This window comes from Primulina huaijiensis, chromosome 7 (assembly GCF_012295235.1).
Source record: "Primulina huaijiensis isolate GDHJ02 chromosome 7, ASM1229523v2, whole genome shotgun sequence".
In the NCBI taxonomy this organism is placed as follows: domain Eukaryota; kingdom Viridiplantae; phylum Streptophyta; class Magnoliopsida; order Lamiales; family Gesneriaceae; genus Primulina; species Primulina huaijiensis.
In genome coordinates, this window is record NC_133312.1 from 5,042,991 (window position 1) to 5,059,502 (window position 16,512).

Genomic DNA, 16,512 nt, shown 5'->3' on the forward strand with positions numbered 1-16,512 from the left:
TTTATTTGAATAATATTATAATAATCCAATACATATTGCCAATAACTACAAATTTTATATTGCATAAAAAAGTAATTTGGAGCATTTAACAATACTTGATCAACCAAGAAAATAAGATCACAATTCTCTTTTCAAATTAAACAAGTCTGTCTCGACTAAAAATGGAATAACAGCAAAAATTGTAGATGGATTTGAGAAACCACAACTCAAGAGAAATACTGATAAGAAAACAAATAACTGAAACATCAATGAATACAAAATGAAGATAAGAAAAGAACAAACGCAAAAGAAAGGGCAAAACAAGTACAACATGAAGATAAGAAGACAACAAACACTAAGGAAATGACAAAACCACAGAAAAAGAAACAAAATCCATCATGTTTCAAAGGAGAAACCATAAAAATTCAAGATAATGAAAAAATAGATGATTTCAGTAAAATGATGAGGAAACTTAGACAAAATAGTCACACAGAGATGACCCAAAAACTAAAAATTAAATAAGAAAAAATTTGATAATGCTTTTTTATATTACGAATTTTCAATAAAAAATGGTTCTTTCGATTTCATTCAATATAAGTGTTTTATGTTCACTTACTCGTTACAACGTTTATTCACCACGTGCAACGCACATGTTACTTGCTAGTATACATAAAAATGATGTACCAATCGTATATAACATGTTGTATATGTTGTGACAAATTATTGTACTCTCTATCGTTTGATTCTAGTTGAAAATTTTGTAAGTTGTATACGCTTAAAATTTCGAATTTGCAAAATAATAAATCTTGAATTAAGTTTTATAAGTTTTTATGCTTAAAATTCAAATTGTGATTGAAATTTGAGATTTCAAGTTTTAAATTTTGTTAGCAACCACACTTAATTTAAATTTGCAAGATATTTAAAATCTTGAGCTTAAATTATAAGATAACACTTAAAGTGTATAAGATTTGAATTCTTTAAGTAAGAAGATTAAATCCAAACTTAACAAGATATAAAATCATGAATATAGAATTTTAAGTTATGATGTTTAGAATTTATAAAGTCATGCTTAACAAATTTTGTGGGGGGAAAGCCTTTGACTAATGAGATTGAACTACATTATTTTCATTTATGTTTTCTTTCTAATTTAATACTATATGTGAATATTTTAAGATTTCGCATTTAAAAATCTAAAATTTACAAGATATAAAATCTTAAGTTTGGATTTTCCAAAGTTGTGCCTTTAAAATTCGAACTTTAGAATTATATTGAAGAAATGTTTCCAATTAAGCAATTGCGTTTAAATCCAAACTTTCAAGAAATAAATTCTTGAATTTGGATTTATGAGTTTTAACGATTAAAATTCAAATTAATAGTTTACTAAACATTTCAAAGTTTGTGTGATTTCAAAATGTCACAAAGTCCAAAAATAATTTGAAGGGTTGGGGTACCTTATTTAAGGCATAGATGCCATGTTAAAATACAACAAGAAATTGAATGAATTATGGTAAGTCAGGACGTATACATAGAAGACATAATATCACTAAACTTGATCTCCAATCATGTTATCATTTTTGAATGAGTGAAGTAATAGGATAACTAAACGGATCCGTTGTAAAAAGATTTGGATATAGATCAAGTCTATAGTTTGTCAATATGAATGAATTTAAAATCTACATAATAAATTTTCAATGACAATCAAACCTTGTTAATTAAGGATCCCAAGATATATGACAACAAAATTATGAAAACTCGAACTAACACTTATTCCCTTCTCATTTCTATGACGATGTGTGTTATAATCTAACAATGTAGTGATGTCAAATATTGTACTTGTAATGATTATTTTACCTGTAAAAGGTCGAGTATGGTAAGATACTTTTAAATAAAAGTCACCCATGTGAGCATGAGGACGGGCTGCCTCTAAAAAACACTTGTAAAATCACAATGTGTTCCATGACCAAAATGGATACAACCGAAAACGAAAAGAAAATGATAAGAAAGTTATCATGTAGGTAATATTGTCCGGTTTTACACAAACCGTCAAGAAGTTCAAGACATCATTTTCACTTCGTGGCCTAGTAAATCTGATAATTTCTACTAAGGAAGGTTCAAAGCTAAAAGTCACATCTTTTGATGTAAGATTTTTCGAGTAAACTCTCTTTCGACATCACGTGCATAATGCATTAATTTCATTCATGTGAGGACTGATGGATAAATTTATAACGTAATGAATGAAAATTAAGTTAAGAAGTATATAAAACTCGAAACGGATTGTTTCATGCGTTAGGGGAGGCGCCTCAGACGAGGTTCCTCGGTTTCCCAGATGCGGCCTAGAAAAATCCAGGCCCCAAGGAAGGCGCTTAGGCGCCTCTTGTTATGCAAAGGGGGTGCCTAAGCGGCCCCTCTATGCCCTGTAATTTTCCAGGTCGTGAGCCGTTAAGCGACATTGTTTGACAAGAGTTGCGAGTTTTCATCGATCTTTGTCATCAAAATGTGTCTCTTTTTCACATTTTCGTGATTTTTGATTTACATATGGATCCATCTGATTGATGATTGAATTAAAAGAATGTGTGATAGCATATTGTATTCATTTTGAACTTATTCTTCTTTTTCTTCTCAAAATAGAGTTGGTTTCATTTCTGGTTATGGAACTTGTGACAAGTTAGAAGTCGTTGTATCTTGGGAGACGGTTGCCATATCCCGTGAGCACCATGTAAGGAGCAAATTTGTTTTAAGGACAAATAGTTATCTCTTGCATCGACTTCGAATTTGTTAACATTGTTTCTTGAGTCTTGTAATCTTCATGTTGCAAATCCAATGAAAGTGTTGGAGAATCCACACAAACAATTAGCGTGGCGAAATTATTTCCATTTGCCTTCAAAGCAAAGCAAACTCCCTTTTTCCATATAAATGAGTAAATGATATTCTTATCATCCATTATCCTTGGCAAAAGAAACCACCCACAATGTTCCATCTCAAAGCTTTCCTCTTGCTTTGCTATTCGTTTTCAGCTCCTCCTTTGCCGCCAAGATCCTTTACACCAAACTTGGAAAAGATGCATAATGTAGATGGCCAAGGCAGCCGTGGAAGCTTTCGCGGCCGCACTCAGGACGACTCGTTGATCTGACAGTCAAGAATTTCATTTCAAGTCCCCAAGTTCCCTGTTTAATCTGTTAGTTTAAGATATTGATATATGGTTTTGATATTGTTGAGTCTTGTTCCCACATTATTGTTGAATCTCCTCCGTGAACTTTATTGCTTACATAACTAGCCGCAGGTGTTCTACACAATCTCAAACTTGTATGCATATTAAATACTCGGATATTAGTAAACGGAAGGGAGACCTATGATATTCTAGCGTTAGTGTACGTAACTAGATGTTATTGAAGAATGGTTTGTGTGGTAATTTCATTAGAAATCATTTTAGCTGTACATTGAGATTGGAGCATGGATAGTTCTGCCAATGGACAATGAAATGGTTGTTCATTTGCCATGAATTTGTTCTCCTTTATGTCAAGATGAAGGTCTCAAACTCAGGAGCCCACCTTAAGTGTAAAAAGAATTTCTTGTTGTATCCATCCAAAACACCCCCATCAAATGTTGTTGCATCAAACAGTGGAAAATTGTAGAATACCAGAAAAGTAAAAAGAACAAGAAATGTTAACGAAGAGGAATTCACATGTGTTGTCAACCAAACAAAAGTAGGAACACGCCGGACTCCAAGAACCTTTCATAAATAAATCTTTTCATTTAATTCTTTTTACGCAAGGAAAGAAGAGGAAATAATATATACAAGGGAACAAGGAAAGAAGACAAAATTTTGAGTATTCAATCAATTGTTTGCACAGTAGAATTTACACGCTGAAATCTATTTACATACCTAGCTACATGCTATAACCCCTGAAGTTCTTATCAAAGTCAAGTCCGAGAATTGCCACGCCGTTTGTTTCTAAGGAGCTGAAGAAGTTGCTGCGCCTGCAAGAAGTAAACAGGAAATTACTCCATTTGAAACTGAATAGATGGTGTGTGAGGTGTAAGCCCAAATTATACAAACTTGCTTTAACTTCACCTTTTCTCTGCCTCTTGGTGTGCCATACTGCGACAATGCCACCAATGGAGGGACGACACCTTCCTGCAGGACGATACTGCAAAATCTGTTGCTACAAGTGCACAACTGCAGGAGAGCTGCAGCTGCATTCTCTTTACCCCGTTCAGAACCTAGTTCAATGACATCAACTAGAACTGGGATCCCCCCTTCCTGACCAATCGACATCTTTCCCTCTGGAATGGTGGCAAGATTAGATAACACGGCCACTGCCTTATCAACCATCCCAAACGCAGGGTCCATCAACTCTACAAGGTACTTCACTGCACCTGCCTGCACGATAAGGGGCTTGTTCTCATGACTGATTGACAGATTAAATAAAGCAGTGGCTGCATCTTTCTTGCCTCTTGGAGTTCCATTTCCCAGTAAATCAACCAAGGGAACGATAGCTCCCAACCTTCCGATCTTGACTTTGTTTTCTCCAATCACGGAGAGGCTGAAGAGGGTTGCAGCGGAATTCTCCTTTGCTTCGGGGTTCCCATTCTCAAGGACGTAAATCAGGGCTTCAATACAATCAGCATTTGCAATGGCAGTCTTGTTGTTATCGTTGATTGAGAGGTTGAGAAGAGCAGTAACAGCATTTTCCTGGACAGTCAAGTCAGATGAACGGAGCAGATGGACCAACAAACTGATAGCCCCACAATTTGCAATTACTAGTCGGTTTTCCATGTTATGCCTGGCAAGTAACCGAATCTTTTCTGTGGCCTTAATTTGTGAGAGAAGAGAACTACTCTTAAGATCCTCAACCAGCTTCTTAACTTCGGTTTCAACTTCTTCGAGATCAGGTCTCATATCAACAACAGGAGAAGAAACAACTCTTGAAACAAATCTCTCGGATGGCCTGTGCCGAATTGCTTGGCCACGAGTTCTTGTCTCCTGCCTCCATAGTAAATCAGGCTCTCTCAGAGGTACATCGGTACCATAGTCTGAAGCAGGTTGGGGTTCTGCAGCAAGCTCTCCAGAAGTATCACGGGCATTCGCATGTGAACCCACTTCATCGCCAGCTCCTTCTCCTTGACGAGTAATAGAATTAGAATGAGTGCAGGATGCTGAATTAGTTCGATTATGAACCTGTAACGGCCGTTCATCGGTACCAGCAGCATCATTTCTAGATTGGGATGTCACGAGAAGACAACCTGAGTTCAAGCATCCCTCTCCTGTGTGGTCGTATCTGCCTGCAGAACTTCTTGGGGACAATCTTTCTACGTCTGAACCATTTCCATTTTTAGCAGCTTCTGCCAACGAATTCTCTGATAATGGATGAGGATGAGATGGAGATCCTCCCTCTCTTTGGGTTTCAGTTGATGATACTGAATTCTTTATTGGAAGATCCAATGACCCATCTGGTGGGCCAAAACTATTGACCCTCCTTACTCCATGGTACTGAGCATTTGCAAGTCGTGAAGCAGATGGGTTGAAGTTGAAAGATATCATTGGATTGGGCAGCTTCACATTATTTGATTCACACCAATTTGCGATGAGTGCCTTTACAGTATAATTAGGAATAAGATTTGTGTGCGCTAAAGTATGCCGTGTCTTTGGACAAACAGTAAGCCCAAGATCTATCCACTTCCGTATAAAAGCACGCTCATAAGTTTGCCCAGATGCAACAATAACAGGATCAGTCATGATTTCAAGAGACAGAGGGCAAAACAAATCAGTAGGTATTGGGACAGGACTATAGGTTTGGGACTGCTTGATCGACACATGAAGGTCATGCATGTGTGTAACCAGCGCAATAATTTGATCTATATGCTCGGCTTCACCAGTCTTTTCAGCCTGTTCAGCATTTTCTTTCAATTTCTCAAGAGCCACGACCTCAATCAGTAGTTCCTGGTTCGACTTTAAGCTCAAGCTACCAGCAATCTTTTCCAGGCTTTCTGGGCTTGCTCCAGAACCCTCCACATGATCCATAATAGCTTTTGTTATTATTGACGATGTTGTTTGTTCAGGTACAATAAGCTTGGTTTTATGAACACAACGCTGCAATTAACAGTAACAAACATCACAACGAGAGGTTAAAACGTGTGTCAAATTTGTCCCTGAATGATTTTTTTGTAAGACTAAGACAATTAACAAGGAAAAAAGAACTAAACATCGGCCACTACCTCGAGAGATGCAGCACTGAATCCGGATGGTAAGCATCGATCAGCAGATTTCAGCAACTGAAGAATTTCCAAACCATGAGTTCGGACCTTCATCACAAGTGAGTCAACTTGTAAAACCTGGGTACCAAGCAAATATTAACAAAAATAAATCAGAGTGCAAGAAGTTCTAACCAGGTTAAAAGGCAAAATTAATGATTAAAACAGCATAAAACAAACAATCCTCCCATTCAGCCTCGAACTTTGTTTTTTGGGCTCAAGATTTCACACTTAGTTCCATGACATGTAACATATCACAGTTAAAATAAAAATATTTTATCACTTACAAAGTAAATTTTACTCATCAGTGATTGCCAGTTTTCAAATATCTCTCTCAATTCATCAACAGATTGACGGAGTCCTGTGACTTCTTTTTCAAGCACTTCATCCGATGCAAGTTCTGCATCACCAATGGCATGAAGTATTGGCTTTAACAACTTCAATATTTCTTCAACCCTCAGATGATATTTTTGAACCATTTCATCTTTCACGCTCTCATAATTCATTGATTCAGAAAGACTAGTGATGCTGCTGAGAAGTAAGTTCAGCAATGATATCTCCATCATCTGGTACAACAAATGACTACTAGCTTCAGTTTTAAAACTTCAAAATAATAATGCCCAAGAAAATCTCCAAATAGTGATTCTAAAGCTGCCCACGAATATTTGCAGCCTATACAACATGGAAGAAAGAAGCACAATTCTCCGTTTAGCCTAAAAGACAAACCTCTCCATTTAGCCAAGAAGACGAAATATTAATTTCCAATTCCATAAGCTGCTAACTGAACACCCTCGGTACACATTCTTAACCCTACGCAGCATTGAACCAGTTAACAAAGAATAACCAAACGAGTTCAGTCCAAAAATGAATTACATAACTAGAACTCCGTATTATGATTCTACAAAACCAAAACAAAAAAAAAATATCCATTTTTTGTGCTAGATTTTTGCATATGAATTGCTGATAGACTGCATACCCCAAGGAGGTAGTAACTTTATATGATCAATATGGGCATGCTAATTGGCTGCCAACAGAAGAAAGAAACATGAATCGAGGCAGTGGTCGTGGAATCTATATTGGGGGATCAGGCCAGGGGATGGAAGCGGCTGGGCTAAGAGAGCTGTGGTGACAGCACACAATGAACGCAGGAAAGCAGTTGGGAACATGGAGAAGTGATTAAGGTGCTTATAGGAGGAAGGATGGAGGAGAGAAATGGTGAAATGTCTTTCCTTGAGGCAATAATATTTTTTAAAAAAAAACACGGAAGTGGAATCGAAAGAAACGATCGATCACACCCCAATCTCCCACTTCTTAAATGGTATTCCAACTATATAAAATCAAGTAATCAAACACAGAAGTGAAGATCGTTTTTCAAGATTCTCACTAAACTCTGCTGGTAAAAAAAATTGCTCACTGATGTAAGATCACGTCGTGCGAGGAAAGAATTTGCGGGCTTAAACAACAGATAGCATGACTACATTACCATAGACCTCAAGAAGAGATCAGCTGATACTAGATTTCTACATCCCATATATGCATGGCATGCACGAAAACTTTGGTGCCATAATTAAACATCATCAAGAAACACCATTTCAGCAAGGTTTTGACATTTGCAACATCACTAAAATTGATTGACAATGTCATAATTGATAAGCAGTAAATAACAACATAGCCAGAATTACAGATAACTAAAATTCAAAAAAGAAAGAACACCATTTCAGCACCAGAAATGGATTAACATAAGAAGCCAAAATCATGAAATTAACAATCAAATTACCCGAGGCACTCTCGTCCAGAGAATGGATATCAATCAAGAACTACTAATAGCAAAAAGAAAGTTTGAAAATATACAGAGAACTCGGAGTCTTCACGCGGAAAGAAGGGAGAATGGGGTTATGTTGACTCATTCAAAACCTATAAAGGCCGAGCTTTTCTTGTACGTAAAATTGATCACCCACTCTGGTCGTCATTAAGCAATANTATTTTATAAATAATATGATGCACAAGTTCGAGAAAAAGTTAAATAAAATTTAATGATTATTACTTTGATGAATAATATTTATTGTAATGGAATTCTTTACATTTTAATTTCATTCAGATATAAATTATTGATGTAGGAAATTTGCGTAAATTTTATTTTTATGTAGCTGTTTTCCATTGAATAAAATGAATGATGTTTCTAGAATTAAGCGTTATTCAAACAAGATTATGACAGGACACTTAAAAGATTTTCAACATCAAAAATGAGTTTGGTTAGAATATTTTTAGTGACATTGTCGGTTAATGGAGGACGAAAATTTTCCCATCCTCAAATCAATGTAACGTTTTCTATATTTAAATGAAAGGATTTGGGAATTTGATTGCGCAATCAAATTCTTCGAATTTCTTTAACCATAAAATCAAATTATTCGAATATCTTTAAACCAATATTTTTTTTGAGTTTATCGTTAGTGATAGGATCAGTTGGGAGGTAAAAAAGTGTTTAGAAAGGGGATGAATAAACACTTGACAATTTTACACTCTTTTCGAATAATGAGTCAGTTTAGTGATAAACTGAGCTCGGGAATCTTGTTTGTCAATGTCGATCAGTTAACTAATGAAAGTGCGGAAATAAACTGACTGACAGATAGAATAAAACTGAAATTAAGAGACACAAGATTTATGGATGTTCGGAGATTTTATTCACTCCTACGTCACCCCTTCTATCTAGAAAATATGATATTCACTAAAAGACTTTGATCAAAACAAAGAATTGTACAGACCTACTTCAGTTTTGGAATTAACAATACCAACTTGAAACTCTTAGTTTCGATACAGTTTACAGTACTCGACTGATCTGAAACTACTTAGCACAACTGATCTCTATAAGATCGAATAATATAACAGTAAGTGTTTGTGCTTGTAAACTCAAATTATAGCCTTGAATGCTATGAATGTATATGTTAAGTGTGAGCTTTGAAATCTTTTGAATATGAACAGAAAGCTTGTGAAGAAATTTCAGCAGAATAACAGCTTGGTTAATTGAACGGTTATATTTTCTCCGCTGCTCTTCTTGGCTATTTATAGGCTTTGCTTCCAACAATAACAATGAATGCGATTTGAATCTTTATATCCGTTGTTTGCCACGTCAACATTCTTCTGACAGTAGTACATTGTATCATTGCTGAAATGTGGCGTTCTCACTACATGTTGCAATATGCTTTTATACAATTTGTCGGTTGATAGTTACATTCCTTAACTGATGACGTGTAAAACTGTTTTATCAGTTTTGACAAAGCCGATATGATAAACTAATTGCTCTCAACTGATTGTAATGTAATTGATCAGTTCCAACTGATCATCTAGTCGTCTACAATCTTCAATTAGCTTAGTTCAGTTGCCGTTGATTTTCTGCGCACCACTATTCAGTTAAGCAACCAATAGTTTGCGCATTTTAGATCAGTTCATTTCAGTCTTCTTGATCAATTTGTTCAATATTTTACGCTCAATTTGTCAAACTATCGAAATTAAGTTTCCAACAGTTACTGTCTTATGAATCTATATACGTGAGACAATCCTACTAGAGTTTTTGTGAAGTTATAATTATATATATATTTAATTAAAATAAAACGTTTCAAATGTCTAATTATCAGAAAGATTTTATAATTATTTCAAAAATAAAACAATTTGATCCATATGATAATGCTTGACTTGACCTGTCAAATTTTCTCCGAGGCAGGGTCTTTCCACAAAGTCCCTTTTTTTTTCCTTTTTTAATGAATGCATATTATACAACACTTAAAACGAAAAAAATTAAAGAAATAATACCATATATGCTTCGATTTTTGTTTATTTCAGCCAATTATGGCTAGCAGGCTTTGCCTAACGGCAGGAAGAGAGCAAATGACAGAGCCAAAAATGCCAGTGAGAGCATATGCAATTGCACAAAATGGAAGAGCTTCGGGTTCCTTAGCTGACAACGCAGCTGTTCCCAATCCGTGAGCACTGATCAGAACAATTTACATATTATTATGATCATGATGATTATATATATATATATATAAGATCACTCTGTATATGAATCAAATATTGAATCTTCGTACCTTGATGCGGTTGCTATTCCTCGTGCTATGGGGTCGCGGAATCCTAATCGGTCAAGAGTTGTCTGAACAAAGTTGGCGCCAACAAGTCCAGTTACTACGACTACAGCAGCTGTGAGAGATGGATTGGGACCTTGAAAACAAAAATGGAGCATTTTTTGTGATCAGATCGATTGAGAAAATGTTGGCTTTAAGTTAAAAGTGTAGAAATAATGTAAATTTTCGACCTTCAAAGAAAGTCACAATGCTGAGGGCAAGTGCCACAGTAATGCATCTGGGTAGGATTGAGACGGTTAAGGACGGTTCCAGGCCGACTAGACGTCCTATGAGAGCCGTGGAATACAAAGAAAACAAGGTGGATATTATGACTGAGGTGAATATTTCTGATGCATGCCTCTGAACCAGCTGTGAATTTTTTTTTAAAAAAAACAGAAAAGATATAAATCAGTGACTATTTTAAGCACTTGTAGTGAAATAAAACGTGGGTTTTGGACATTTTGACTGCCTGCAGCATGTTTTTGTCGGTTATACCGACCAGTGGAGCAGGCCCTGAGCCTGAATTTCCACGGGGAAACTCTTACCTAGTAGTTCGAGCTTGTTGGATGGTTTTGGCTTTTTAAGGCAAACTTTTGGTACCTAAAAGGATTAGACTCAGTACGCGTGATTATATTGCAAGAGGATCAGTTACCTTTCTTTGTCGGAACATTGAGAAGGCGAAGGAGAGAATGACAGATCCAAGAAATCCCATTAAAAGGTCACCAGCTCCAGGATTCGATGAAGCCTTAGTAAGGTAATAACCTGTAATTTAAATTTTTACCATAAAACATATATTACCTATCCTTAACCACAATTTTTGCATGAAATTTTTGTTAGATCGTTACCAAGAACAGGTTTAAGCCCGCAATTTGACAGTTTTCCATAAGCAAATGCCGCTAAATCTGCTGAGAGCGTACAACAAATAATGGGATGGAAAACCGTTTTCACTTGAGTCGGTAGCCTAAAAACCCGAAAAAATGACCCGAAATCTGAGAAACATAACAGGTAAAAACACATAAACAGAACCAAGACACACACATATATATATGTTGAATTGAGCAAATTCTTGTTACAGTTACCCGGAACCGACTATGTAGCCTAAAACAGTAGAAGCGAGGAGAAATGGCAGGCATGTTCTAGCATTGGTTCCAAGTGCAGTGGGGTAGAAAAAGGCTGACACGAATGATACGAGGAAAATACCGCCCCAAAGCCATAATTCGAGTGAAGAAAAGGGAGAAGGCTTAGGCATTGGTTCGGTTGGTATCATTTCTGTCCTAACCAATTTTCTTACTGCTATAGCCGTAAAACCTGCCACAGACAGTGAAGCCAGCCAACCTCCAACTGCAGTAAAGTAGAGAGAAAAAATTCAGTGTGATGCATTTGTTTGCAGCAGGAATGAGCCAGACTTATTGGGTTAAAGATGCAATGCTCGAAAGAAAGAAGTCTTTTATTTTCCTAGATTGAACAAATGTTTTGCAGCGGTTGTACTTTAAATTCGAACAACTTTGGCTTTGATTGTAACAAGATAACGTAATATTTTCAATTGTAGAAAAGTTCAAATGTTATGTTTCAGTAGTTGTATCCACAACCGCATAGGATAGTTGAGGTCAATTGTTGCTTCCCAGCATAACTAGTAGAAAAAGAATATAATTTCAAGCTACAAATGCCAACGGAGTTTCTTGATCTGAAATGCTGAATGTTGTCTTAAAACGTGATCACCATATAAAAAATATCACAGGATAATGACTTTAACTCGAGATTCGCAAGCTGCAGAAATCTGAATTCGGAACTAAGATTAACTGGATTAGTCACATACCTACAATGAGAAGGATTTTAAATCCAGAAGCAGCAGGTATATCTTTGACAGCAAGAGGCAGAACCACCAAAGAAGGCACGTAAAACAACGGGAGCCACCGTTGAATAAACAGAAGCGCTGGCTGAAAAAATTCGAGCAGGGTAGTCGCTGCTTTGGGGATGATGGCATCAAGAACAATCAAAATGGTGAATATACAGAACATCCCAAATAGAGCACTTGGGAACTTAATGGCAGCATCCACAAATGCCTTCTTCAATAGCTTATCCATGAATACTATGATCCCCAACGAAACCACCAAATGCAACAGCTTTACAACCTGAAAAAGAAACAAACAAGGCCGTAATTATTTGAAAATCCATTTTCTATTTATTAAGCCATCCCATCTATCTAATGAACTCCTGTGGAAGGAACCTTTACTTATGCATCGATTACCATTGTCTGAACTCCTCCAGAAGTTAAACCAGTCTCTGATCCAGAGGATTTCACAGCAACCCTTTTCTTGGTATGTGTTTTAGGAGCTTCAAAAACCAAGAATCTCGAATCGGGTCCAAGAGCATTAACGGGTCGCAGAGTTTCAGCCACTTCGCCATAACTGTCGTCTGCTTTCCGAGCTCCAACCGAAAACACTTGTGAGCAGACTTTTCTGGCTTTTTTGACAGAAGCCAAACGGACTTGATTGGGTATAACACCGTTGTAGGTGCAACGATGAACAAGAAAAGGCGAAAGAAACAGAGAAATGGAGGCCATGGGAGTGATAGAGAAGCAGAACGTGCTGCAGAGGAGGAGTTAACATTTTCTTAGAGTAAGCGGTGTGTGTGTGAAATTTGTGTGGACACGATGAAACGTCGGGAACTAAAGAGATGAGTTTCACCCGGAAGATGTTAAATTGTGCTGATTGGATTATGTATAACGTTACAGATTCCCGGGTCGTGTTTAAGTTACAGTTTTGTTCGTTGACCTCTGCGTTACCCTACCAGCCACATGACCCATATCCAAGAAACGCATTCAAGTTCAAGTTTTTATATGCTCAAGTCTTTATTTTGGATTTCAAACCACCAATTTACCGAAATAATAATATTATATGCCCATGTAAATTACTTTGAATTCATAGCAGAGAGTAACAATGTAAATTAATTGAAATTCGAGTAAGTCTTCTGTGAGATGGTCTCACGAATCTTTATTTGTGAGACGGGTCAACCCTACCGATATTCACAATAAAAAGTAATACTCTTAACATAAAAAGTAATATTTTTTCATGGATGACCCAAATAAGATACATGTCTCATAAAATACTACATGTGAGACAGTCTCACACAAATTTTTGCCTTGAAATTTTTATTGACACAACAAAAATTTACCAAAAACGAAAAAAAATACAAAAACCTAAATGAAAGAATTTACCAAAAAAATCTTAGGCTCCTGATACAAGTCACGTTCATTGGTCTATTTACAATGAAAATAGCTTTCTTTTTTTTTTTACCCCCAAAATCCGATATAACCCAATATCCGGTAATTTTACTTATTTTTATTTATTTTGCCTTTTGGTGATCTTAACCTATTATAAGATGAAAATATGAAATCTTTACACTGTCGCTTTGTGCTAAGTACATTGTGTTTGGCAAATAAATATATTATTTCAACTGCTACTCAAAATAATTGTAATACTTTCTCAATTATAATTAATTTTGACGAAAGCTATTCTTTTCTTTATGAAATTGTTGAAATATTATTAAATTAAAAATGGTTGCTCGAATTAATTTTAATTTATTTAGAAATATAATTGATACAATATGATTTGGTTTGAATTTGTATCTAAAACCGAACAAAATATCAGTTGAACACACCTAGATTAATCTAGATGTATGCAATTATTTTATGAAAAGGAATCATGAGATATTAGATTCAAGGTGTTGAATTTATGATAATAAAAATTTAGAGAGAATAAATTCGAGGAGTTGAATTTATGAAAATTGATAGTTTAAATTATTAAATTCAAATGTTGAGTTTATGAAAGATTAAATTAAATGTAATAGGAATATGTATATTGTAGAAGTATAAGTCCAACTTGTTAAATAATTAAAGTTCTTAATGAACTTTGATATATTAATTAATTAAACTAGTTGGTCTAGTCAAATTAATTAACTAAGCACATTAATGTTTAATTAAGGAAGTATTAACTTATAATTAAAGAAACTAGGTTAAGAACTCATGATTTAAAAAGGAGACACAAAACCCTACCCTCCATACTCATGATATTCGAAAATCAACTCTAAAAAATTCTCCAAAAATTTCGGCCATCTAAATTAAAGCTTAAAATTATTTTAGGGTTTGAGTCGGTTTTTTAGTTTCTTGATCTCAACGATAAAATTCTTCTAAATCTTCTAGTGTAATTTAGAAGAGGAACAAATATTCCAGTCGTTGAATTGATTGGAGATTTAATATTTCAAGAAGATCATTCGTAGGGAATACTACCACTAGTAGAATTTCCTTGATTTACTTCGCATATTCAACGAAGTAATATGTAGATAACTGCCGAAGTAGACGCACGTGAAGTAATAGATTACCATTTTACTTCGCATTATCACCGAAGTCGTATCCAAGAAATTAGAGAAGTCGTTGACCGGTTCAATGAGGAAAACCGGTCCGAAATTAGACCGATGCCGAAGTAAAACAACGTCACATGGATGCTTATTTTATATAAATCATACGAGTATTCAAATAACATATTTGAATATCAAATTAAAAATTTTAAAATTTACGCTGTGTTTTGAACACGAGAAAACTAATACACAACATTATGATAAAATGTTGTTTATATTCTATTATACTAAACAATGAATTCAAACAAGGGAGAGGAGTCGACTAACGGCAAGATCTCGATGTGGTGCGGGTTCCCAGGAATCGCGATCTAAGGTTAATCACAGTTAACATCAATTCTTGTTGTACAATGACAGCTACATATCTCCACAATTATATGATATTATCCACTTTGAGCATAAGTTCTAAAGGTTTTATTTTTGTTCTTTATCAAAAAGGTCTCCATTCATGGTGTGGGACTCCCCTCAAGTCTACATGTCCTGCAATTGAGATCATTCTTCTTCACTGCGTTGGGGACGCATACCTTGCAGAAATATCGAAAGCATCACCCATCTCGAGAGCTCAAGGATTTTTATAGGGAGCTCTCGCATATTTTGTTTAAGTATCCGAGAATTCCACTCGCGTGACTCGATCTCGACATTGGCTCTAATACAACTTATTGTACAATGAAAGTCACATATCTCCACAACGGTATGATATTTGTCTACTTTGAGTTTAAGCTATAATGGTTTTTATTTCTTTTATCATTACTCAAAATGACTCATACCTATCATTCCATCATATTAATTTGTAATCTTTCTCTTGATCTTCCAATATGAGACTTTGGTTGTATTCTCAATACTTCTACTGTGAAGAATATGAACCGTCATGGCCCGATTACCATTCGCACATTAGGATCATATGAATGGGTTCCGCTCCCCGTCCAAGAAGACATGGATATCTAGGGGTGTTCATCGGTCGGTTCGGTTCAGTTTTCGATTTTTTCGATTTTCGATTTTACAAATATATAATCCGATATCTGAACCATTTTTATTCGGTTCGGTTCGGTTCGGTTTTATACCGAAATGGTTCGGTTATTTCGGTTTTGATACAATTATTTAAATTAATAAGATAAATATATTGTAAAATATAATATTTTATCTTTTTACATGATTTCTTAGTAAAACATCTAAATATAAAGTTTAAATGAATTACATAAACAATAATCAACTAAATATTATTCAAAATAATTCATCATTCACTGATATCGTCTCAAAAAACATATAATAAAAATAAAATTATTAATTTAATGAAATTTTGGTTTTTTCGATCGGTTCGGTTTTGACATATATAATCCAAAACCGAACCAAATAAATTTCGATTTTAACATTTATATCCAAATTATAAAATTCGATTTTCGATTTTATCCGCAGTTTGAACACCCCTATGGATATCCTTCAAAATTGTCCCTAGCTGTAGGTTTCAAAGATTGGAGCTTTGAGTCCTCGATATTCATAATTTGGGGTTTGATTTAGATACGAGTTACAACATCGAATGTGTCTCGATATTTACGGAATTGGATCACTCTAATCTAATATAATCGGGCTCCGTTTGGTACGTGTGATATGATAAGTAAATGATTAATAATTAGAGTGATTAAAAATGAGAGATATAGATTAATAGTATGGTAGGATAAATAACATGATGTTTGATATGATTTTAAAATAATGGATTAATTTTGTAAATTTTATTGTAATGATCAAAATGCCCCAA

At 35.2% G+C, this 16,512-nt stretch overlaps 2 protein-coding genes across 4 annotated transcripts; both read right to left on the reverse strand.

Annotated features, from left to right (window-relative positions):
- Positions 1 to 2,758: 2,758 nt before the first annotated feature.
- On the reverse strand, positions 2,759 to 8,199 carry LOC140981427 (U-box domain-containing protein 4-like). Of its 3 annotated transcripts, none has more exons than XM_073447822.1 (5): positions 8,083 to 8,199; positions 6,519 to 6,797; positions 6,196 to 6,312; positions 4,052 to 6,070; positions 2,759 to 3,957 (listed from the first exon to the last, which is right to left on the reverse strand). In XM_073447822.1, exons 2-5 carry the CDS (start codon positions 6,795 to 6,797, stop codon positions 3,901 to 3,903), a joined length of 2,472 nt encoding a protein of 823 aa, XP_073303923.1. In that variant the 5' UTR covers positions 8,083 to 8,199; the 3' UTR covers positions 2,759 to 3,900. The 3 variants fall into 3 exon arrangements, with proteins under 3 accessions (XP_073303923.1, XP_073303921.1, XP_073303922.1); XM_073447820.1 differs by having other exon boundaries at positions 8,009 to 8,180; XM_073447821.1 differs by having other exon boundaries at positions 6,519 to 8,180.
- A 1,855-nt stretch (positions 8,200 to 10,054) lies between these two features.
- On the reverse strand, positions 10,055 to 12,986 carry LOC140981712 (plastidal glycolate/glycerate translocator 1, chloroplastic-like). The gene is made up of 8 exons (XM_073448124.1): positions 12,595 to 12,986; positions 12,163 to 12,478; positions 11,426 to 11,687; positions 11,192 to 11,307; positions 10,999 to 11,108; positions 10,538 to 10,715; positions 10,314 to 10,443; positions 10,055 to 10,215 (listed from the first exon to the last, which is right to left on the reverse strand). Exons 1-8 carry the CDS (start codon positions 12,907 to 12,909, stop codon positions 10,065 to 10,067), a joined length of 1,578 nt encoding a protein of 525 aa, XP_073304225.1. The 5' UTR covers positions 12,910 to 12,986; the 3' UTR covers positions 10,055 to 10,064.
- Between the last annotated feature and the right edge of the window lie 3,526 nt (positions 12,987 to 16,512).

What these genes read in the sequence shown, in the direction of transcription:
- LOC140981427 (XM_073447822.1), bottom strand. Translation starts at nt 6,797, where the DNA reads ATGATGGAGATATCATTGCTGAACTTACTTCTCAGCAGCATCACTAGT. An exon ending in TGATGAGTAAAATTTACTTT is followed by an intron (nt 6,313 to 6,518) that starts GTAAGTGATAAA and finishes CTTGGTACCCAG; the next exon opens with GTTTTACAAGTTGACTCACT. An exon ending in CACCAAGAGGCAGAGAAAAG is followed by an intron (nt 3,958 to 4,051) that starts GTGAAGTTAAAG and finishes TACTTCTTGCAG; the next exon opens with GCGCAGCAACTTCTTCAGCT.
- LOC140981712 (XM_073448124.1), bottom strand. Translation starts at nt 12,909, where the DNA reads ATGGCCTCCATTTCTCTGTTTCTTTCGCCTTTTCTTGTTCATCGTTGC. An exon ending in CGGGCTTAAACCTGTTCTTG is followed by an intron (nt 11,109 to 11,191) that starts GTAACGATCTAA and finishes TTTAAATTACAG; the next exon opens with GTTATTACCTTACTAAGGCT. An exon ending in CAATGTTCCGACAAAGAAAG is followed by an intron (nt 10,716 to 10,998) that starts GTAACTGATCCT and finishes AAAAATTCACAG; the next exon opens with CTGGTTCAGAGGCATGCATC.